The sequence below is a fragment of the Scyliorhinus torazame genome, chromosome 7 (genome assembly GCF_047496885.1).
Source record: "Scyliorhinus torazame isolate Kashiwa2021f chromosome 7, sScyTor2.1, whole genome shotgun sequence".
Lineage (NCBI taxonomy): Eukaryota > Metazoa > Chordata > Chondrichthyes > Carcharhiniformes > Scyliorhinidae > Scyliorhinus > Scyliorhinus torazame.
In genome coordinates, this window is record NC_092713.1 from 309957312 (window position 1) to 309983547 (window position 26236).

General features: G+C 50.8%; 1 protein-coding gene across 5 annotated transcripts in view; it reads left to right on the forward strand.

Moving 5' to 3' along the window:
* Nucleotides 1–344: 344 nt before the first annotated feature.
* LOC140427181 (protocadherin-10-like) overlaps nucleotides 345–26236 on the forward strand; it is a 69127-nt gene continuing 43235 nt past the window's right edge. Inside the window, exons 1-4 of one of the 5 annotated variants that reach the window (XM_072512764.1) lie at nucleotides 345–3162; nucleotides 9187–9239; nucleotides 9643–9728; nucleotides 13612–13953. In XM_072512764.1, coding sequence (XP_072368865.1) covers nucleotides 550–3162; nucleotides 9187–9239; nucleotides 9643–9728; nucleotides 13612–13622 — 2763 coding nt within the window. In that variant the 5' untranslated portion in view covers nucleotides 345–549 and the 3' untranslated portion in view covers nucleotides 13623–13953. The other 4 variants (XM_072512763.1, XM_072512762.1, XM_072512767.1 and 1 more) reach the window with 4 other exon arrangements.

Sequence of the window (26236 nt, forward strand, 5' to 3'; positions counted from 1 at the left end):
CAGACTAAATACAAAGTGGAGGCAGGGAAAGCTAGGCGAATGGGAGGTCGAGCAGTCTTGCTTTTATTTGCAGCTAAAATAACAACGTTTGTCATTTTATTGAGAATATATAACAATCTGACGGTATTTCAATTGCCCGCGAGAATCCATGTGGGACATTGAGACCTGCCAAGGCTGTAGGAATAGACGCCCAAGTGCACACATTCTGCTTTGCGCTTTTCCACATTGCCTTGTAGACAGAAGCAGGTAGAAGGCGGCAGGAGCTGAGGGGCGCTGGGGACTTGTCAGCTTTCGTAAAGCAACACACGAATAACAATGGTGTGAGGACGCCCGGAGCGCTGGTGTTGGTGAGAGCGCCTCGGTGGCGCTGTCCTCCAATGAGGTGCTGAAATGCAAGCTGGGGGGAGTGGGTGCTTCCCCTTGCTCCCGCCCTCCCAGCTCAACACTACACAGCACAGGAGCCAGAGAGGAGTAGAGCTCACATCACCAGCAGCCTGTTAAACACATCGGACGGGGCAGGCAGACAGAGTGCCGGATTGGCAACTCGCGATGTGGCCACATCCAAGTGGCTTCATCCAGGATCCTGATTCAAGACCTCACCACGAAAGTTTGACACCCAAATCGGTGTGGGCTCACTCCTGGGAGCAGCCACTGGTTCCAGCGGGGAGAGAGCGGGGTGACATGGCTAATTCGCCTGGGAGGGGGATATGGAAGAGCTTCATGTTATTTTTTTTGAGGTTGGTGAGCATTCTGGATGGAGCCAGCGGGCAGCTCCGCTATTCCATTCCCGAGGAGTTGAAGCACGGGGCTTTCGTTGGGAATATCGCGGACGATCTGGGGTTAAACGTGGGCGAATTGTCCGCTCGGAGGTTCCGGATCGTGCCCAGCGCCCGCAAGCATTACCTGGAGGTGAATTTGGAGAATGGCATCTTGTTTGTCAATGAGAAAATCGACCGGGAAGCTGTGTGCGGGCTGTCTGCCGCCTGCTTCCTCAGCCTGGAGGTGGTGATTGAAAGTCCTCTGGAGCTGTACCAGGCTGAAATCGAGATTGTGGATGTGAATGACAACCCTCCCGCTTTCCCCAACACCCAGGTCAAGCTGGACATCACCGAGTCGGCGGCGCCCGGCTCCCGCTTCCCCCTGGAAAGTGCCCAGGACCCCGACGTGGGCACCAACTCCCTGCGCACCTACCGGCTCAGCCCGAATGAACACTTCGTCCTGGAGGTGCAGACCCGGAGTGAGCGCAGCAAGATCCCAGAGCTGATCCTGGAGAGGTCCCTGGACCGGGAGAGGCAAGCGGTGCACCGGCTGCTGCTCACCGCGCTCGACGGGGGGGTCCCGGAGAAATCGGGCAGCGTCCGCATCGCCGTCCACGTTGTGGACGCCAACGACAACGCGCCGGTGTTCGAGCGGCCGGTCTACACGGTGAGGGTGGCGGAGGACGCGCCCAGGGGTACGCTCCTCGTCCAGCTCAACGCCAGCGACCTGGATGAAGGCACCAATGGCCGAATAGCTTACTCCTTGGGCAGCCACGCGCACGGGACGGTGCGGGAGCTGTTCTCGGTGGATCCGCAGACGGGGCAGGTACGGGTGAAGGGGGGTTTGGATTACGAGGGGAGTCCCGTGCATGAGGTCTATGTCCAGGCCAAGGACCTGGGACCCAACGCGGTGGCCGCCCATTGCAACGTGATCGTGGAGGTGCAGGACGTGAATGACAACCGGCCGGAGATTGTGCTCACCTCCCTGTCCAGCCCGGTACCGGAGGACGCTTCCCCGGGCACGGTCATCGCCCTGATCAGCGTGACGGACCGGGACACCGGAGCTAACGGCAGGGTGAGCTGCCGGTTGACCGGGAGCCCCCCCTTCAAGCTGCTGCCCTCCTTCAGGAAGTATTTCACTCTGGTGACCGAGCGGCGGCTCGACCGGGAGCTGGTGCCCGAGTATAACGTGACGGTGGCGGCTCGGGACGGCGGCTCGCCTCCGCTCTCCAGCAGCCGCACCATCCGGGTGAAGGTGTCCGATGTGAACGACAACCCGCCCCGCTTCTCCCGAGCCTCCTACACCGTGTACGTGATGGAGAACAACGCGCCCGGAGCCTCCATCTGCTCGGTGAGGGCGGAGGATCCCGACGCCAACCAGAATTCCTACTTGTCCTACTCCATCCTGGAGGGGCAAGTCCAGGGAATGCCCGTCTCCACCTACGTGTCGGTGAACTCGGACACCGGCAGCCTGTACGCGCTGCGCTCCTTCGACTTTGAGCAGCTCAGGACGTTCCGCGTGCAGATCCGGGCACAGGACGCGGGCTTCACGCCTCTGAGCAGCAACTGCACCGTCAACATCTTGATCCTGGACCAGAACGACAACGGCCCGGTGATCGTGGCGCCGCTGCCCCGCAATGGCTCGGTGGCGGCGGAGACGGTGCCCCGCTGGGCGGCGGCGGGGCATCTGGCGGTGAGAGTGACGGCGGTGGACGCGGACCAGGGGGCGAACGCCCGGCTCTCCTACCGCCTGCTGCGGGCCACCGAGCGCGGGCTCTTCAAGCTGGACGTGCACACCGGGGAGATCCGCATGGCGCGGCCCTTCGGCCCCCGGGACTCGCCCCAGCAGAGCCTGGTGCTGCAAGCCCAGGACGGCGGGGTGCCCCCGCTCTCTGCCACCCTCACCATCCTGCTGACGGCGGTGGACCGGGTGCCCGAGCCCCGGGCAGAGCCCGACCGGGACAGCCAGCTGAACCCGGACCTGACCCTCTACCTGATCATCTCCCTGGGCTCCATCTCCTTCCTCTTCCTGCTCGCCATCCTGCTGCTCGCCCTCGCCCGGTGGCACCGGCTCCGCGCTGACGGCTGCTCCCCGCTCGCCTGCTGCCCCGCCGCCCGGAGGAGGAACTCTGCCCACATCTTCCAAAAGCCCGACGTGAACCTGCAGCTGGCGGCCGGCGCCCCGGGCGCAGCGAGCGGCGAGTTCCCAGCCTGCCGCCTGCCCTCCCAGGCTTACCGCTACAAAGTGTGCCTGACCCCCGAATCTGCCAAGAGCGACTTCATGTTCCTCAGACCGTGCGGACCGGCCACCCCGCCCAATAACAACCCCCTGCAGGGCTGCCATGCCCGAGTGGCCGGGGACAGTGGGCACGGACTCGGCGCTGCCATCAAGGCACCAACTGAGGTGAGGCTACTTCACGCAACTCACTATCCACCGGACGGAACTAAGCCCAATTTCCCCGTTTCAGGCCCCTTTATACTTCACCCTCCTGTGCAATACAACACAGAACATGGCGATTCGGCCCATCTTCATTGTGCTGGCTCATTGAGAGAGTTATCCTGTCAGCCCGCCCCCCACCCACCTGCTCCTTCCCCTCAGAAATCCAAATTTCCACTTCCTATCCTTCAGAGATTTACTGTTCAACTTGTTTCTTTCAGGCAGACTATTCCAGAACCCGCCTAAGAAAAGCCTCCTCCCCGTCCCTCACACACACACAGCCCGACACACACACACACACACAGCCAGACACACACACACAGCCAGACACACACACACAGCCAGACACACACACACACACACACACACAGCCCGACACACACACACACACACACACACACACAGCCAGACACACACACACACACACACACACACAGCCAGACACACACACACACAGCCAGACACACGCACACGGCCAGACACACACACACAGCCAGACACACACACACAGCCAGACACACACACACACACACACACACAGCCAGACACACACACACACACACACACAGCCCGACACACACACACACACACACACAGCCCGACACACACACACACACAGCCAGACACACACACACAGCCAGACACACACACACACAGCCAGACACACACACACGGCCAGACACACACACACAGCCAGACACACACACACGCACACAGCCAGACACACACACACAGCCAGACACACACACACAGCCAGACACACACACACGGCCAGACACACACACACAGCCAGCACACACACAGCCCGACACACACACACACAGCTCGACACACACAGCCAGACACACACATACAGCCCGACACACACACACACAGCCCGACATACACAGCCAGACACACACACACACACACAGCCCGACACACACACACACACACACACAGCCCGACACACACACACAGCCAGACACACACACACACACAGCCCGACACACACACAGAGCCAGACACACATACACAGCCAGACACACACACACACAGCCCGACACACACACACACAGCCAAACACACACACTGCCAGACACACACACACACACACAGCCCAACACACACACACACACAGCCCGACACACACACAGCCCGACACACATACACAGCCAGACACACACACACACAGCCAAACACACACACACAGCCCAACAGACACACACACACACATACACAGCCAGACACATACACAGAGCCAGACACACACACAGCCAGACACACACACACACAGCCAGACACACACAGCCAGACACACACACACACACACAGCCAGACACACACACACAGCCTGACACACACAGCCAGACACACACACAGCCAGACACACACGCACCCGCAGCCAGACACACACACACAGCCAGACACACACACACACACACAGCCAGACACACACACACAGCCCAACACACACAGCCAGACACACACACACACATACACACAGCCAGACACACACACACACAGCCAGACACACACACACAGCCAGACACACACACACACACAGCCAGATACACACACACAGCCAGACATACACACACAGCCCGACACACACACACACAGCTCGACACACACACCCAGACACACACACACACACAGCTCGACACACACAGCCAGACACACACACACACACACACAGCCCAACACACACACACACACACACACAGAGCCAGACACACACACACAGCCAGATACACACACACAGCCCGACACACACACACACACAGCCCCCCACACACACACAGCCCGACACACACACACACAGCCCGACACACACACACACACAGCCCGACACACACACAGAGCCAGACACACATACACAGCCAGACACACACACACACAGCCCGACACACACACACACAGCCAAACACACACACACAGCCCAACAGACACACACACACACATACACAGCCAGACACATACACAGAGCCAGACACACACACAGCCAGACACACACACACACAGCCAGACACACACACAGACACAAACACACACACAGCCAGACACACACACCCAGCCTGACACACACACACACACACACAGCCCGACACACACACACACAGCCAGACACACACACACACACACACAGCCAGACACACACACACACACAGCCAGACACACACACACACACACAGCCTGACACACACAGACACAGCCCAACACACACACACACAGACGCCCCGACTCACACACACACACAGCCCGACACACACACACACACAGCCAGACACACACACAGCCAGACACACACACACACAGAGCCAGACACACACACTCACACAACCAGACACACACATACTCAGACAGACACACACACAGCCACACACACAGCCACACACACACGCACACAGCCAGACACACACAGCCACACACACACAGCCAAACACACACACACACAGCCAGGCACACACACACAGCCTGACACACACACACACACACACACACACACACAGCCCGACGCACACACACACAGCCAGACACACACAGCCAGACACACACACACAGCCAGACACACACACACACACACACACACACACAGCCTGACACACACACACACAGCCCGACACACACACACACACACCCCGACTCACACACACACACAGCCCGACACACACAGCCAGACACACACACACACACACACACAGCCAGACACACACAGCCAGACACACACACACTCAGCCAGACACACGCAGCCACACACACACGCACACAGCCAGACACACACAGCCACACACACACACACAGCCAGACACACACACACAGCCAGGCACACACACACACACGCACACACACAGCCAGACACACACACACACACACGCACAGCCAGACACACACATATACTCACACATAGAGCCAGACACACACACAGCCCCCCCACACACAGCCTGACACACACAGCCACACACACACAGCCAGCCACACAGCCAGACACACACACAGACAGACACACACACACAGACATACAACCAGACACATACACAGCCAGACAGACACACACACAGCCAGATATACACACACAGCCAGCCACACACACAGCCAGACACACACACACACAGCCAGACACACACACACAGAGCCAGACACACACACACAGCCAGGCACACACACACAGCCAGACACACACACACAGCCAGACACACACAGCCAGACACATACACACACACAGCCAGACACACACACACACACACAGCCAGACACACACAGTCAGACACATACACACACACAGCCAGTCACGCACACAGCCAGACACAGACACACAGCCAGACACACACACACGCACACACGCACACACACAGCCAGAGACACGTACACACATACACACGTTGAATGTCCTCATCATTCCTCACACACAAACACTATAGAATATGTAACATATATGTTCATCTCTTTATTAAGAAACTGCATCAGTGGTGTACCTTTGGGATGTATAAATATTTGAATCCATCACAATTTCCCACCAAGGGTTATTCTTTCCGAATTCCAATTTACGCGTATCTAACGAGTAACCTATGTTAATATTGAGTTTAAAAAGCTTCACGGGGAGTGTAGTGGTGGGGGGTGGGGTCTTTTTACTCCAAACCCACCGAGAAGACGGAGGACCTCACTGCAAGCTACGCATCCAGGGACCACGTTTAACGCAAGACATGAACCAATACCGCCCTCACCTCGCCTTTCACACACGGAACGGACCAAGTATTGTTTGTGTTAACCCTCAGGTGACCAGTATCCTTCTCCCTTTAAACATATCGCACTGAGGTCTGGTCTGATCCGCTGTCTTCGACATCCACTGAAGTTTATCGGCAATCATGCTTTGAACAGGCGAAATCTCAAACGTTCACTCGAACCACGGCAAGCTCCCAGTGGGACAAAATGTCCAATCTTACCCGGGCGCCTCACTACACAATCTGCAGTCACATCAACAGTCCTGTACTGGGGCAGATCCCATCTATGTCTTACATTTAGTGAAGCTGTAGTCGCCTGAACAAAGAAAGTCTTACTATTCCACCATAGCCCCATCTCCCCACTCCCCTCAATGACTCCGACAGAGGAATTATTCGGTCGTTATTTATTGGGTTAATGTTCTAAGGTGACAAGAAATGTACTTGTAGCAGGATTGCCGTCACAGGCTGTGTGCAGATATCGTGGCAGCCAGATGTGGACCCCGCGCTCTGGCGGTCCGATGTTACTGTGTCCGCCCCCCCCCCCCCCCCCCGCCCCCGCACCCCCTGTACAGACCCCACTCCCACCCTGATCTGGGTCAGTGGGGATATTAAAAGCCCACAGGATCGGAAGAAAGAGCCATTTCATCACTGGAGGAGTCATCGATACTTTTTATGCCACTTTCTTTTGTTATTAAGAATTTTTTTTAAATTGCAGATTTTAAGATACGGTGCTAGATTACCGTTGCTGCATTCCGGCATTGTGAGCCCACACCATTCTCCTGGCTGCCTCCCTTACCCGCCAGACAGGGGTGAGACGGGGAGAGCTGAAAACCACATTGAAATTGACAGGAGACGGAGCGGAGTAATTTCCGCGGGGTTTGTAACTCCGCCTGAGCTGATTTGAAGGGTGCTGTCCTTGTTGCAGTTTGCACATTGCGATACCCAGAGAACCAGAGAGCGCGGAGGCAGGCCATTCGGCCGGTCGCTTCCCGACCGGCTCTTTGAAAGAGCGACTCTGCCCAATTACACTGCTTCCCTGTTGAAAGGCACAATTGGACTTGCTTCTCCCGCCCAGTCAGTGAATTTCGGTGAACCGAGATGAAACATAATCAACTGTTTTCAAGTTCGCTTTGTTTCCCCGCACACACCCAAAAGTCTGGCTCTACAATCTATCTCGTACTGTCACTGTTTTCACTCCACTGTAATTAATCTCCAATTAGTTCAGTCTCGCTTACCAAACGGGCCCCAAATTGCGGGTGTGCAAGTGATCAGATTGTGTGATTGGGGGGGGGGGGGGGGCGAAGGGGAGTGGGGGCGGGGGTGTCATTGCTAAGGCACAGTGTGTATTTATCTAATGATCCCTTCACCCACATCACAACCCTCTGCAAAATCAATAGGACTGTGCCATCTATGCACAGGACCAGAATTAATACGCAATCGGATGAGTAACACTCGTAAACCTTAATGCAAGCCCCCCCCCCCCCCCCTCCCCCCCTCCCCTCACCCCGCCCTCTGCTGAGGGTGAGAGAACATTCACTTTCCCAGATTGTCAGAGTGATAATCCCAATTAATATTGATGTGCCGAGGAAGTGGGATCTCTGGGGCAGAGATGTGTGTGAGACAAGAGAGAAAATATCCCGGTGATTGCTTCGGGTTGTCCTCGTGTCGGTTGCATAAGCAAATGCATTATTTAAATTTGGATTTCGAGTGGAAATGATCTGGCGCTGTGCGTAGAGAGACTTTATTATTTTTTTTGAGAAGAAATGATTCGGACAGTTAATGCAGTGCCGGAGATGGTTTAACAAACCCGCGGACGCGCGGGTTTAATTCATGTCAAATGTAGTTCCATCAAACTTAGTGGCTTCAAAACGGCAGCCTGCAAATCACAAAGTGCCAATGATCCAGTTTACAGATTTGCTTTTGTGTTCTGACCTTCAACTGTACTCACCGCCAGCACATTGGTGCTGCGGTTAATCCGTCCCATTATTGGCATGGGTTTAATTAGGGTTTAACCCTTTGAAGATGCCGCTGATTATGGATCCGGCCTTCAGGGCCAATGGAGGGGACACACAGCAGTGTTGTGGGGGTCACACAGATCCTGCCCTGGGTGCACATTTCACCTGTCACTGCCCTGGTTTGGGGCTATCTTTGAACAGGGGGGAGAAGTGGATGAGGGCCCAGGTTACACAACCCCCTCCCTGTAATCCACCTGCTATCACTCTCACAGCTTCTTGTGTTGTCTGCGCTGGCGAGTCAATTCAAAACAAACTGGCCCTGTTATGTTTTTCAGGTTAAACAACAAAACACCGACTACCCTCCTTTCCAGAGAAATGTTGGTTTCAGGTACTAAATCTTTCCGCATCTCCATTCATTTTACCCCCTCTCGCTCGCTCTGTTTGATTTGGTTTCGCAACATGTCGCCGTTAGCTATTCTTTTGGTTTAAAGTTCCTTTGAACATCCTTCTCTCTCTTTTTTCTTTCTCTCTCTCTCTCTTTCTTTCTCTCTCTCTCTTTGTTTCTCTCTTTCTTTCTCTTTCTCCCTCTCTCTTTCTTTCTCTCTTTCTCTTTCTTTCTTTTTCTCTCGCCTCGTTCTCTCTCTCTCTATTATTCCCTCTTTCTTTCTCTCTCTTTCTCTTTCACTCTCTCTCTCTTTTTCCCTCTTTCTTTCTCTTTCTTTCTCTCTCTCTCTCTTTCTCTCTCAGCCAGTCTCACGCTGCGGTTTTTTTTTATTTATATCCACTCACAGCTCACGGGAGCCGGAGGAGACGGGGATTCGACCCGATGGGCAGCCGGAGTCAGGCAAAGTGCGGTCAGCGGTCACTGCACCAACCGGTGAATACTCTGGCCAGGGAGGGAGGGAGGAGGAGGGTGTGGGGGCGAGCGGGGGGGGGGGGGGGGGTTGAAAGGGAGGTGACTGAGGGATGATGATAGGGTGGGGGGTGACTGATGGTGTGTGTGTGAGGGGGTGGTGTGATTGAGGGAGGGGATGGGGTGACCGAGGGAGGGGGTGGGGTGACCGAGGGAGGGCGTGGGGTGACCGAAGGAGGGGGTGGGGTGACTGAGGGAGGGGGTGGGGTATCTGAGGGAGGGGGTGGGGTGATTGAGGGAGGGGGTGGGGTGACCGAGGGAGGGGTTGGGGTGACCGAGGGAGGGGGTGGGGTGACCGAGGGAGGGGGTGGGGTATCTGAGGGTGGGGTATCTGAGGGAGGGGGTGGGGGGACTGAGGGGAGTGAGGGGTGGTGTGACTGAGGGATGAGGGTTGACTGACGGGAGGTGGGGGAAGGAGTGGAGTGTGACTGGAGGTAGGAGGTGACTGAGGGGGATGAGCGGTTTGGGGTGACTCAGGCGGTGGGTGACTGAGAGAGAGGGTGCGTTGGGGTGACTGAGCAGGGGTGAGGGAGTGGGGGTGACTGTGTGGGGGGGGGGTCAGGGTGACTGTTGGGGTGGGCGTTATTGAGGGGGTTGGGTGGTGGTGGGTGAGGGAGAGGGAGTGGGTTGACTGAGTGGGGGTGACTGAGTGAAGTGATGGGGTGGGGATCACAGGGGGTGGGGGGCAGGGGCGAGTGAGGGGGTGAGGGCAGGGGTGTGAGATGTGGGGATCATCTGAGAGTGGGGTGACTGCATGGGGGTAACTGAGGGATGATGAGGAGATGGGGTGACTCAGGAGGAAGTGGGAGTGACTGAGGGGGTGAGGGGGTAGGGGTGACTGAGGGTGTGGTGAGAAACTGGGGTGACTGAGTGGGTGGGGGTGACAGGGAGTTGAGGAGATGGGGTGATGAGGAGTGATGAGGGGGTGGGGTGACTGAGGGGTTGAATGGGGATGAGGGGATGGCGGTGATTTTTGGGGGCGGTGAAGGGTGGGGGTGACTGAGGGAGAGGGTTTGATTGGAGTGGGCGTGACTGAGGGAGGGGGTTTGGTTGGGGGGGTGACTGAGGGAGGGGGTTTGGTTGGGGGGGTGACTGAGGGAGGGTGTTTGATTGGGGGGTGACTGAGGGAGGGGGTTTGATTGGGGGGGGGTGACTCAGGGAGAGGGTTTGATTGGAGTGGGCATGACTGAGGGAGGGGGTTTGATTGGGGGTGACTGAGGGAGAGGGTTTGATTTTGGGGGTGACTGAGGGAGGGGGTTTGATTGGGGGTGGGGGTGACTGAGGGAGGGGGTTTGATTTGAGTGGGTGTGACTGAGGGAGGGGGTTTGATGGGGGGGGGTGACTGAGGGAGGGGGTTTGATTGGAGTGGGGCTGACTGAGGGAGAGGGTTTGATTTTGGGGGTGACTGAGGGAGTGGGTTTGATTGGGGGGTGACTGAGGGAGGGGGTTTAATTGGGATGGGGGTGACTGAGGGAGGGGGTTTGATTGGAGTGGGGGTGACAGAGGGAGGGGGTTTGAATGGAGTGGGGGTGACTGAGGGAGAGGGTTTTATTTTGGGGGTGACTGAGGGAGGGGGTTTGATTGGGGGTGGGGGTGACTGAGGGAGGGGGTTTGATTGGGGTGCGGATGACTGATGGAGGGGGTTTGATGGGGGAGGTGACTGAGGAACGGGGTTTGATTGGAGTGGGGCTGACTGAGGGAGGGGATTTGATTGGGGGAGGGGGTTTGATTGGGGGTGGGGGTGACTGAGGGGGATGAGGGGGTGGGAGTGACTGCTGAGGGGGGGCTGTGAGGTGGGGTGACTGAGGGAGGGGGTTTGATTGGAGTGGGTGTGACTGAGGGAGGGGGTTTGATAGGGGGGTAACTGAGGGAGGGGGTTTGATTGGAGTGGGGCTGACTGAGGGAGAGGGTTTGATTTTGGGGGTGACTGAGGGAGGGGGTTTGATTGAGGGGTGACTGAGGGAGGGGGTTTGAATGGAGTGGGGGTGACTGAGGGAGGGGGTTTGATTGGGGTGGGGGTGACTGTGCGAGGGGGTTTGATTGGGGTGGGGGGTGACTGAGGGAGGGGGTTTGAATGGAGTGGGGGTGACTGAGGAAGGGGGTTTGATTTTGGGGGTGACTGAGGGAGGGGGTTTGATTGGGGTGGGGTTGACTGAGGGAGGGGGTTTGATTGGGGTGGGGGTGACTGAGGGAGGGGGGTTTGATTGGAGTGGGGGTGACAGAGGGAGGGGGTTTGAATGGAGTGGGGGTGACTGAGGGAGAGGGTTTGATTTTGGGGGTGACTGAGGGAGGGGGTTTGATTGGGGGTGGGGCTGACTGAGGGAGGGGGTTTGATTTTGGGGGTGACTGAGGGAGGGGGTTTGATTGGGGGGGCGACTGAGGGAGGGGGTTTGATTGGGGGGGGCGACGAGGGAGGGGGTTTGATTGGGGAGGGGGGTGACTGAGGGGGATGAGGGGGTGGGAGTGACTGCTGAGGGGGGGTGACTGAGGGGGATGAGGGGGTGGGAGTGATTGCTGAGGGGGGGGGGGCTGAGGGAGGCAGTCTGATTTAAAGAGTAGCACTGACAGGCGCCTGTGTAAATGTAAATATTCACATCGTATATTTGTGAAAACATTTTGACAGCGGTTGAGGTGAGTGTGTTAAAGCGGGTTAAACTTTGCTTCAGGTGGATGGGGAACCTCGTGTAGAATAGACGCTCCCACAAATGCAGCTTTTGTCATCTCCTTGTTCTGGCTTTCAATATCATTTGACATTTTATTTCAAGAACCCCATTCATTGTCGCTCAGTTCAGCGGATGAACTGGGGGCGAGGGGAGGATGTTCAGTTAAATTACTGGCAACTATTATTCATCTCATAATCCTGCCTTGTTTTCACAGTGTTCGGGTTTGCGTAAGTACATCTTTGCTCCGTGCTGTGATTGGAGGGAATAGGGTCCTTTTCCCACTCGCACTGACCTTGTTCCGTCTCTGAGAACTGGTCATTTCACGTGGGGATGTCTCAGTTTCCCCCGAGGCTCAAACAGACAGACGCTCAGGTGAAGGAGGACGCTGAAGATAACTCTGAGCTTTTATAAAACATTTAACATTCCATTAGTTACATTATTACTTATTTGAAGCAACATCTCATTTGGCCAATCTTCTCGTGTATCCATTGAGAGAATTTGTGACTATGAACACATTGCCTGCCGGCAGAGCTGTCAGCGTCTCTGGTTTCTGTTTGGAGGTGGTCTCCACAATGAGCACCTCTGCTCTGCCCCGCTGATCATTAAGGATTGCCGGACGTGCGATTAGAAAATTGTGTTGCTGATGGGCACAAACGTAATGGAGCAGGCGAGCACAGCAGGTTTCTCCGTCTCAACAGCCACATCTTTCTGTCTCGCTCTCTCTCAGTCCCTCTTTGTGCGTGTGTGGGTGTGTCTCCTTTTCCCATTCCCTCTTTCTCTGCGTCTCTCTTTGTCTCCCCCCCCCCCTCCCCGAAGACTCCGTGTGTGCCTGTACCTACTCTGCCTCTCCCTTTCTTTGTCTCTGCCTCTCACTTTCACTCTCCCCTTCCCTATCTCTTGCTGTCTCTCCCCCCGTCTCTCTGTCTATTTCTGTCTCTCCACCTCCCTCACTCTCCCACTCTTGTTGCATCGCTGTGTCTCTGTCACACTCCTGCTGTAATTCAACCCAACAGGGGTTAGCAGCTGAAGCGTTCATCGCTTCTAAACCAGTTAAATCTGCATGGCTACCCTGATTATGTTAATGTCAGCAGTGCTCATTAAAATAACGAAATCATAAGTAATGAGAACAGTAGAATGAAATTAATGTGATGAGATTTTGAAAGCCATGCATCTATTTTATGCAGGACTAATCTGAAAGGGACATGTTGAGCGAATGCAAGAATGAAAATCTGTTTGTGGGGCCCCAGCAAGACATGAAATTCAGAGGAGGAAAGATGGTTATTGGGCAGGTGACATTTAACTACGTTTCGCAAAGGTGATGAATGATTAGCAACAAAACTGAAATCGGAAATCTCCACTATCTCAAGAAGGCGTTAGACAGGCATTTGGAGATTTCATGACATCTAAAGCCCCTCAAGGATCTATCTTTGACCACCTCCCATTTCTCACCTTTCTGCTGCCCCTTGGCAATCTCATCCACAAGCACCGAGTCAAATGTATGTTGACAGTAGTTGGCTTTATCTTGGCACTCCTCTATTGACCGCCCCCCCCCCCCCCCCACCCCCCCTCACTCCGCCTCTGAACTGTCCGACTGATGATCTTCAATTTCTATCTGATTAAACAGTGGGGGAACTGGAGACACTGCTTTTTGTCCTTGCCACAAGCCCTGCTCGCTCACCAACCATGGTCACTGTCTGAGGCTCAACCAGAACATCTGGAACTTTTACACCTTCTTTGACCCTCAGTTGAGCTTCTGATCCCAGTTTACCGTCATCGCTAAAATCTCCTGGTTTAAAATCTACTGTCTTTTATCCCACATCAATCCCTGTTTACCCATCACCCTTGTGTTTCCTGACTTACATTGGTTCCTAGTCTACCAGTTCTCATCTGTGTGTTCATATCTTCCCATGGCCTCATCTCCTCCCCAACTGTGTAACCCCCAACCCTACAACCAGCACTGAGACTGGCTATTTCCACCTCTGTAACATAAGCAACTCTGCTCCCCCTGATCTCTGCTACTGGAAACCTCATTCATGATTTTGTAACCACTAAGCTTAATCATTCCCATGCAATCTTGTCTGGCCGTCTCCATTCAACCCTCCGTAAGCCTGAAGTCCTCTGAGGCTCACTTTTTATTTTTTTCATTTTTGTGATTGGGTATTCCTGCATATATTGCCTGTCCCCAGTTGCCCTTCAGAGTTTGGTGAGTTGCCTTCTTGAACCGCTGCAGCCCCTGAGGTGTAAGTACACCCACAGTGCTGTTCGGGAAGGAAGAGTGAATTCCAGGATTTTGACTCAGTGATGGCGAAGGAACGGCGATATGTTTCCAAGTCAGGATAGTGAGTGACTTGGAGGGGAACTTCCAGGTGGTGGGGTTCCCAGGTATCTGCTGATCTTATCCTCTTAGATGGTTGTGGTCGTGGGTTTGGAAGGTGCTGCCTAAGGAACCTTGGTGAGTTACTGCAGTTCATCTTGTAGATGGTACACACGGCTGCCACTGTGCGTCAGTGGTGGAGGAATAGAATGTTTATGGAAGGGCAATTGAGCAGGCTGGATGTCCTGGATGGTGTCGGGCTTTTTGAGTGTTGTTGGCTAAACTCATCCAGGCATGTGGAGAGTATTCCATTACACTCCTGAATTGTGCCTTGTACATGGTGGATAGGCTTTGGGGGGTCAAGAGGTGAGTTACCCATCATAGGATTCCTAGCCTTTGACCTGCTCTGGTAGCCACAGTATTTATATAGCTAGTCCAGTTCAGTTTCTGGTCAATGGTAAACCCCAGGGTTTTGGTAGTTGTATCTGTCCTTGCATGTATTGAGTCACATTCACTCATCACCCCTGTGCTCACTGATCTACATTGGTTCTGGCGAAGCAACATCTCAATTTTAAAACTCTTATTGACATAGACATAGAATTTACAGTGCAGAAGGAGGCCATTCGACCCATCGAGTCTGCACCGGCCTTTGGAAAGAGCACCCTACCTAAGCCCACACCTCCACCTCATCCCTGTAATCCCACCTAACCATTTTGGACACTAAGGGCAGTTTAGCATGCCCAATCCACCTAACCTGCACATCTTTGGACTGAGGGAGAAAACCGGAGCACCCGGAGGAAACCCACGCAGACACGGGGAGAACGTGCAAACTCCGCACAGACAGTGACCCAAGCCGGGAACCGAACCTTAGAGCTGTGAAGCAACTGATAACCACTGTGCCACCCCCTTCTTTCAAATCCCTCCATGGCCTTCTCCTTTTCTATCTCTATAATCTCCTCCAGCTCTGAGTTCTGTGTGTTCCTCTATTTCAGGTTTCCTGAACATTGCAGATATCAATTGGTTCAGCATTAGCAGCTGTTCAATGAGCTGTCTAGGCCGCAGGCTCTGAAATGCCATCCCTAAACCTCTCTACCTCATTTCCTCCTGTATGACACTCATTAGAACCTATTTCTTTGATTAAGATTTAAGCCAAACCTTATCTGGTTTGGTTTGGAATTTTGCTTTGTAATGTTCCTGTGAGACAACTTGGATCATTTTATTCCCTGACCAGCACTATATAAATGCAAACTGCTTTTGAAGAGTTCAGTGTGTCTCCAATTCTGGCCTTACACATTGACCTAATCCAGTGTTTTTCAAACTTTTTTTCCGGGGACACATTTTTACGAACTGGCCAACCTTCGGGACCCACGCGGCCGACATTCGCGACCCATGCTGCCCAAATTTCCGTTTGCCTTTAATACGACAGGTGAGCCTGCTTGGTCCTCATGATCTCACTTGCTTTGTCATTCAATTTACATTTCTGCATGGGCTGTTCATCAGAGGTCCTGGAGCTCACACTAGCACTGCTATGTCTTGTTGTAGATTCTCCTGAGCCGCTCTCTCCAGCAGGTTTAATTGTGAGATCCTGGCCTGTTTGGTTCTCTTGCCCTCTTTCTTATTACAAAATGATCCATTTTTAATTTTACTCTCCTGTTGCTTGTTTGCGGCTGACAAAATGGAGGAATCACAATCGCGCCCAGAGCATGTGCCGTCAGTGTTCGGGGCATGTGACTTACTCTCTGGCACTTCAGGCAAGAATACTGCATTGAATTAAAAAAAAACTTCTCCTGGGTCAGCGTGCTGGCGTTTCAGGCTGGACTCCAGGCCTGCGCACTGGTGAGCGCGCCCGCACTCTGAAAGCCGGTCGCTGCCGTCATTTTAAAAAGTCGGCTGTTGCTGCTACTGTGCATTAATTCCTGCGATCGGGAACGCTGTGTTGGATGGCACTGCGCCACTCCCGACACCTGCCCGCGACACATCCGCAGGCCGCGACGTCGACTTTGAAAATCCCTTCATACCACCATTGGACGCCAAGCCATCAGCTGGATGGGCCCATATGGATGGCACAGTGGTTAGCACTGCTTCCTCACAGTGACGAATGTGATATAAAATAGTTAGTTTAAATATATTAGTTACAGTAATGTAGATGTAGGCCGGTCTAATTCTAGTGAGTTCACAGACAAAGGATTTCAGAAAGCATGGCACGGAAGGGGGAGGGGTGCCTAGTGGAGGAGGAGAAAAGGATGCTGGGTAACAAGAGGCCAGGGGAAAGGAATGAGAAGTGAGCCAATTAGGATGTATGGCCAGGTCAGGAGGGGTATAGGATGACCTATGGGAATCGTTTGTGTGAAACTTGATGCCATTTGAATGTATTTGTAGAGATTCCTTTGTCTCCAATAGCACTCGATTCTGAAGACCCAGGAGGCTGCTTATGTTCTGGGTTTTTGTGAAGCGAGTCAGACTTGCAAGTTGGGTAAAAATAAATAATACTATGCCTACAAATCCATCTCGAGTTTTATTGACACCAGACTGACGGGTAAAGAATTCAACATTCGTCAACAGTGCCAGGGACCCGGGTTCGATTCCCGGCTTGGGTCACTGACTGTGCGGAGTCTGCAAGTTCTCCCCGTGTCTGCGTGGGTTTCCTCCGGGTGCTCCAGTTTCCTCCCACAAGTCCTGAAAGACTTGCTTGTTAGGTGAATTGGACATTCTGAATTTTTCCTCCGTGTACCCGAACAGGCGCTGGAGTGTGGCGTCTAGGGGATTTTCACAATAACTTCACTGCAGTATTAATGTAAGCCTATTTGTGACACTAATAAAGGTTATTATTATTATATGGCTCTCTCCCTAAATCATTTCTTCTTGAAACATTCCTGAAAACTTACCTCTTTGACTAAGCTTTTAAATGTCCGAACATCACATCATTTGCTTCGGTGTCAGTGTTCTGTCCCTTTGAATGTTTTACTACATAAGACCGTAAGACATAGGGGTAGAATTAATATATTCGGCCCATCGAGTCTGCCAATGAGTCAATCTCTATTCATGCTAGTACCTTGCCCCTAACACCATGGGCTCTTATCTTATTTAGCAGCTTCCTGTATGGCACCTTGTCAAAGGCCTTCTGGAAATCCAAATAGATTAGGTCCACTGGCTCTCCTTTGTCTAACTTCCTCGTTACATCCTCAAAGAATTTTTTTCTTGAAAAATATTTTATTCAGGCATGTATATGATAAATTTTAACAGAATAAGCAACCACACATGAAACAAACAACAAAACCCAGCCAATGTAGCGGTGTTACATGAAAGAGGCTACCTGAATAATCTTGAATATTTGCATAACATCTCTTCTCCTGAATAAACAATCCCAGGCTCTTCAATCTCTTATTCCATCTCAAACACATCTTTGTAGCATTGCGCCAGGGACAGCATATCCCTGCTGTAGTACAGTGACCAGAATCACATACTGTATTCGAACTAGATCTGTATCAGTGCCTTTTACTGACTGCTTATTAACTCATGGGCTCTGCATTCCCGGCCCCTGGTTATGCATTCCAAGGTCATACCTCTTGCTACTTCCACACAATGTATGTGTGCAATCTCAGTGCGCAATCCACTGATGTCTATGGTTCCTCCTGCATTTTCTCCCGTACCCTACAGCCATTTAGTCGATCTAGCCAGTGTTCATCTCTCTCAGCTATTGTCACTACTTCGCCTTTGTCTATGCACATGCCATTTGCCACGATCAGCCCCTTTTGTCCCTACCATGTGACCTCTCTCTGCAATTTGCTGTCATCTGCACTTTTGCTTCTGTCTCCAAATCCAAAAAAAGCAATGTCCCCAGCACTAATTCCTGTGGCTCCTCATTGGCGACCCCCTTGTCAAGTCCCTTTATTAAATACAGTTTGTTTTCTTTGGTTTAACCAGTTTTCAATCCATTTTAGAAGTAATGAACACATTGATAATCCATTTACTTAAAGTGCTGTGATACTAATGCACAGGGGGATTTCATTCTGTGGTATTTGCTCCTTTATTATTGAATTGCGCATGTTTACAGTGGACAGTTGCTTATAAGTGGCTTGAAAGACCACCGCCATTATCCAGTTGCAAACATGGCACCATCAAAGTTTCTGGTTATTTTGTCTGAGATGTTCTGTTTACTTCAGACAGAAACTGCTCACTCACCTAAAAAACAAAGTACTGTAGATGCTGGGCATCTGAAATAAAAACAGAAAATGCTGGAAATACTCTGCAGGTCAGGCAGCATTGGTGGAGAGCATCGACCTGAAAGGTTAACTTTGTGTCTCTCTTTCACAATCAATGCTGTCTGACCTGCCGAGTGCTTCCAGTCTTTATGGTGCTTACTCACCAGCTCACACCTCATTATGGTGCAACTGAATTACAGGAACAAACATCTGGAAACTGCATTAATAAGAACAATATCAGATGATTTCCATCTTTTGTGTAAGCCTATAAGTGCACTCTGTGTGATAAAATAACCTTTTATTGAGACAGATTTTGCCTCCCTTAGGTTATGGCAGCATTGATGAGCGAGACACATTATAGAGTTTACAGCCAGCTGTGCTTAAACAACAGTCAACGCATTTCATTTACTTTATATTAAAACTATAAGACAGCTCATTATTTTACAGTGTATTGTGGGCAAATTGTGGCAGTATTCCAGCATTTACACCAAAGGCAGAATATATTTAACGCCTTTTCTTTTCTGACAGTCAGCAAAACAGAAGGTTTTGTTATGACGGGAATAGCAACATTTGCAAAATCATGAAACTGGACAAAGAGTTGAAGCAGATTGTAAACCTCTTTTATTGAATGACTCAAAAGAACCTCTGCATGCATATCACAGCCAATCAGGTTAAGGAGTGCATGCATTATGAAATGACAGTGTTTGAGTCAAAGGCTCCCATGTTACATTGACCATTGCATGTAATGGGAACATGCCTGAAAGAATCCTTGGGGACTTGTAGTAATGCAATTTCTACACTTGCTTGGTCATACAGAACTTGAATATTACTGAAAAGAAAGACATGTTGTTGAAGCTTTTCATCTTGTGCTGATCAGGACAAACACAAGAATGCCAAGTTTCAAAATGATCGCGACAATTTATGCTACAGGAGAAAAGAATGCTGATTAACTGACACGTTAGTTTGACAGAGGCAATCAGCACACTTTCCGTCAACCAATCAGCACCTTTTCTACTGTAGCATAAATTGTTCTGACCATTTGAAATTAGACATTCTTGTGTTTGTTCTGATGAGTACAAGATGGAAAACTTTGGTAACATGTCTCTTTTTTCAGCAATTTTAAACTCAGGTCTTTAGAACAGCATTTGTCTGTTGGCTACATATTTTGTGTCACTACAGATTGCCTTGCCAACCAATATCACAGTGCCAGCAACAGGGCCATAGTAAAATATAGAACAACTTGCAAATCCGCCGATTTAGACCATCTGCATATTTGAATTCAATAAACCAACAGTGTGTTGGGCTGGTGGGAATAAATTATATCTTTAAACTTACTCATTAGTGTCAAAGAACAAAGAAAAGTACAGCACAGGAACAGGCCCTTCGGCCCTCCAAGCCCGTGCCGACCATGCTGCCCGACTAAACTACAATCTTCTACACTTCCTGGGTCCGTATCCTTCTATTCCCATCCTATTCATGTATTTGTCAAGATGCCCCTTAAATGTCACTATCGTCCCTGCTTCCACCACCTCCTCCGGCAGCGAGTTCCAGGCACCCACTACCTTCTGAGTAAAAAAACTCGCCTCGTACATCTACTCTAAACCTTGCCCCTCGCACCTTAAACCTATGCCCCCTAGTAATTGACCCCTCTACCCTGGGGAAAAGCCTCTAACTATCCACTCTGTCCATGCCCCTCATAATTTTGTAGACCTCTTTCAGGTCGCCCCTCAACCTCCGTTGTTCCAGTGAGACCAAACCGAGTTTATTCAACCGCTCCTCATAGCTAATGCCCTCCATACCAGACAACATTCTGGTAAATCTCTTCTGCACCCTCTCTAAAGCCTCCACATCCTTCTGGTAGTGTGGCGACCAGAATTGAACACTATACTCCAAGTGTGGCCTAACTAAGGTTCTATACAGCTGCAACATGACTTGCCAATTCTTATACTCAATGCCCCGGCCAATGAAGGCAAGCATGCCGTATGCCTTCTTGACTACCTTCTCCACCTGTGTTGCCCCTTTCAGTGACCTGTGGACCTGTACACCTAGATCTCTCTGACTTTCAATACTCTTGAGGGTTCTACCATTCACTGTATATTCCCTACCTGCATTAGACCTTCCAAAATGCATTACCTCACATTTGTCCGGATTAAACTCCATCTGCCATCTCTCCGCCCAAGTCTCCAAACAATCTAAATCCTGCTGTATCCTCTGACAGTCCTCATCTCTATCCGCAATTCCACCAAGGTTTTGCTTTAGTTTCCTTAGCTTCTCTCATTTCACTGTATCCAAAGACAAATCTGTTATCGACAGTGTGGTCCCAGAGGAAAAAAAATGGTTAAATAACCATGACAATAATCACTTTGAAATACTTCCAAAGTGCCTTACCAATGTGGCCTTAGCCAGAGAAAGAAATGTTAAAGGCTCAGAGAGGGTAAGAGGTTTGGGGAGGTAACTCCAAAGTAACGTCATTGCAGTGTTAACATAAGCCTACTTGTGACACTGATAAAGATTATTATTATCATAGGCATCAGAGCCACCATTTGGGGGAGGGGGCAAAGGGGTGGAATCAGTGGGGAAGTGGGTGTGGTGAAGTGGGTGTTTGGGGATGTGTCAAAAGTGGGCAAGGGTGAGGTCATGGAAGGACTTACGAGCAAGAATGGGAATTCTAAATCTGAGGCACTGGGGGCCCAGAAACTAAGTGAAGTTAAATTTTCATTGTGAGTTTTCTGCCATTGTATTGGACAGGGTCGTCTCACATTAGAGTTTGAAACTGTGTTGAGTGAAATTCCTGTTACCTATTTTGCTGCCTGTACCTTCTAACGTTTGATCTTAACCTGCTGGAGTGAGAAGATGAAAATAAAGAATTTCATGAATCCAAGATGTCCCAAGTGCACTTTACAGTCACTGAAGTACTTTAAAGTGTATTTGGTGTTGTAATATGGGAAACACAGCAGGCAATGTGTGCTGCAAGGTCCCACAAACAGCAATGTGATCTATTTTAGTGAAGGTTGAGGGAATAGAAGGGGAGAACTCTGGCTCTTCTCTGTAAAGTGCTATGGAAACTCTCACATCCACTTGAAAGGGCAGAAAGGGCCTCGGTTTAATATCTCACCTGAAAGACAGCAGTTCTGACAGTGCATCACCCCCCCTTAGTACTTAAGCATGTGTTTAACCGCATTGAACAATAGTCCTAAACATTCTGTTCTACACACGGGAGACTGGGACTATGTTCCAGCATCTTGTCAAGAAACTCAGCCACTTTGACTGAGCTGTCTTCACAGGTTCTGCAGATCAAAATACCAGACACTGAGGGGCTCACCCAAGTGGCATGCCAAGCATATTGTGATAGTCACAACTGAGTTGGGCTGTAGCCAGAATGCCTGACACTCACTTCCCAAAGGAAATCTTCTATGGAAAGTGCTCTCGCGGTAGTCAAAGGCAGTGCCCTGAAGACTTCACTTAGGAGTTTTGATGTTACTCTTGAGCCCTGGGAGAAGCTCCCCAAGGATTACTGTACCTGCGCATCCAAATACAAAATGGTGCCATCTCCTTCGCAAACAAGCACTTATTGGCCGCAGTGAGAAAACTAAAGAAGATGAAATTCCAATCCAACAACTCTTCCAAAACTCAATCGTCTGTTATATCTTCCAATTTGTTCTACTGCATTCACTGCTCCCAATGTGGTCTCCTCTAGATCAGAGAGACCAAACGCAGACTGGGTGATCGCTTTGCTGAGCATCTTCGGTCTGTGCGCATTCAGGACCCTGACCTTCCTGTCGCTGCCATTTTAACACAAGACCCTGCTCCCAGGCCCACATGTCTGTCTTTGGCCTGCTGCAATGTTCCAGTGAAGCTCAACGCAAACTGGAGGAACAACATCTCATCTTCCGATTAGGCAGCTGCAGCCTTACGGTCTCAACATCAAATTCAACAACTTCAGCTCTACCGCACCTCGACCCATTTGTTTTTGTCCCATTTCATTTTAACTGTCTTATGCCATTTCCTTCTTTCTTGTCTTTCTTAAAATATATTTAACCCCCTCCCCGCATCTTATCCACCTTTCCTTACCCTTTCGCCTCTTTGCTTCCCCCGTCCTCTCCCCCAGTTCGCCCCCTGATGTTAGTTTCCCTGTTGTTTGACCTTTCACATCTTTTGTCCTCTCTGGGGACTGCCATTAACACTCTTTCCCCTTGGTTTCTGTGGCCGTTAGCACCCGGTTTCCCTGGGTTTCTGTGGCTATGACTCATCTTTCATTCTCACTCCACAGTATCAATATTTCCCACTTTCTCTGTCTGTTAGCTTTGCCAAAGAGTCATTGGACTCAAAACGTTCGCTCTTTTCTCTCCCTACAGATGCTGCCAGACCTGCTGAGATTTTCCAGGATTTTCACTATCGTCTGTTATATCTTATCCTATTTTCATTTTTGCGCCCAGTGCGACCTTAGCATCACCTACATGGTGGGAGGGAACCCTACTAGACACCCTAGATGGTGAACATTGTCACCTTTGCCTCGAAGGATGAAAGAGAACCACAAGTATAAAAACGTCCATCTCACTTCTGGCCAAGTCACTTATGGATCCGACCAGGCAGACACTGGGGTATTACGTGACTACTAGTCCTATTATAATAGTCAGTCTCAGGTTATCAGGCCTTAACATCAATATAGAGAAACCAAAGATAATACGAATAAACACTTGAAATAACAACTCCATTAAGATAACATGTTTTACCTTCCTGGGTAGTAGCGCAAGTACCCTGGGGGCGATTCTCCGATATGGTGGTCAAGTGTTTGCGCCGTCGTGAACGCCGTCGCGTTTCTCGATGGCGTGAACTGGGCCTGGGCACGACCTATTCTGGCCCCCACAGGGGGCCAGCACGGCGCTGGAGCGGTTCACGCCGCTCCAGCGTGCTTACGTGGTGCCAAATGGGCACCGCGCCACCCCACGCATGCGCAGTTGGGGCAGCCCAAACCTGCGCATGTGCAGTTGGGCCGCGCCATCCTGCGCATGTGCGGGGAACGTCTTACGCACGCCGGGCCCTCACCAACATGGCCAAATCACTTATGGGGCCGCGCGCGGATGGAGGTAGGCCCGGGGGGGGGGGAGAGGCCGGCCCGCCGATCGGTGGGCCCCGATCGCGGGCCATACCCCATCGGAGGCCACCCCGGTGAAGGGGTGGCCTCCGTCCCCCACAGGCCCCCCCACCAGCGTTCCACAGAGTTCCCGCCGGCAGCGACCAGGGGTGGACGGCACTGGCGGGAACCTGTCGTATCGTAGCGGCCGCTCGGCCCATCCGGCCGGAGAATCACCGCTCGCCGGTTCTCCGAGCGGCCCGGTGCGAATCGTGCGCTGCTGGTTTCCGGGGGGGTGGGAGAATCGCGTGCGGGGGTCGGGGCGGCGTGGCGCGATTCGTGCGGCGCCCCGGCGATTCTCCCACCCGGCGTGGGGGAGGGGAATAGTGGGTGGGATAAACGGGGATGTAAAGATCAGGAGCGAAATTCTCCATCCCGCCCCGCCACATTTCTGCCCCGACCCGCCGGCGGGATGCTCCGTCACACCGGCTGGTCAATGGGGTTTCCCATTGTGAGGCAGCCCCACGCCGTCGGGAAACCCCCGGGTGCCGGCAAAACGGAGACTCCCGCCGGCGGAGAATGACGCCCCAGAATTGGGAAGGTGAGAACAACATTCATCTTTCTCTTGATTTCCAGATATTGGAGAGATCAAGGCAACAAAGCTGAAGATCATAGAATCATAGAATTTACAGAGCAGAAGAAGGCATTTAGCCCATCGAATCTGCACCGGCCCTCACTGTGTATATATAATCACCGTGTATATACTCACTGTGTATATAATCACCGTGTATATACTCACTGTGTATATACTCACTGTGTATATAATCACCGTGTATATACTCACTGTGTATATAATCACCGTGTATATACTCACTGTGTATATAATCACCGTGTATATACTCACTGTGTATATAATCACCGTGTATATACTCAGTGTGTATATAATCACTGTGTATATATAATCACCGTGTATATACTCAGTGTGTATATAATCACTGTGTATATATAATCACCGTGAATATACTCAGTGTGTGTATATAATCACCGTGTATATATAATCACCGTGTATATACTCAGTGTGTATATAATCACTGTGTATATATAATCACCGTGTATATACTCAGTGTGTATATAATCACTGTGTATATATAATCACCGTGTATATACTCAGTGTGTATATAATCACTGTGTATATATAATCACCGTGTATATACTCAGTGTGTATATAATCACTGTGTATATATAATCACCGTGTATATACTCAGTGTGTATATAATCACCGTGTATATATAATCACCGTGTATATACTCAGTGTGTGTATATAATCACTGTGTATATAGAATCACCGTGTATATACTCAGTGTGTATATAATCACTGTGTATATATAATCACCGTGTATATACTCAGTGTGTATATAATCACTGTGTATATATAATCACCGTGTATATACTCAGTGTATATATAATCACCGTGTATATACTCACTGTGTATATACTCACTGTGTATATACTCACTGTGTGTATATACTCACTGGGTGCATATAATCACTGTGTATATACTCAGTGTGTGTACATAATCACTGTGTATATACTCACCGTGTATATACTCACTGGGTGCATATACTCACCGTGTATATATGCACCGTGTATATACTCACTGTGTGTATATATTCACTGGGTGCATATAATCACTGTGTATATACTCAGTGTGTATATACTCACTGGGTGCATATACTCACCGTGTATATATGCACCGTGTATATACTCACTGGGTGTATATACTCACTGGGTGCATATAATCACTGTGTATATACTCAGTGTGTATATACTCAGTGTGTGTATGTAATCACTATGTACATACTCACTGTGTGTAATCACCGGATATTCACCATGTGTATACAATATATATACTCACTGTGTATATACTCACTGTGTGTATATACTCACTGGGTGCATATAATCACTGTGTATATACTCAGTGTGTGTACATAATCACTGTGTATATACTCACCGTGTATATACTCACTGGGTGCATATACTCACCGTGTATATATGCACCGTGTATATACTCACTGTGTGTATATACTCACTGGGTGCATATAATCACTGTGTATATACTCAGTGTGTATATACTCACTGGGTGCATATACTCACCGTGTATATATGCACCGTGTATATACTCACTGGGTGTATATACTCACTGGGTGCATATAATCACT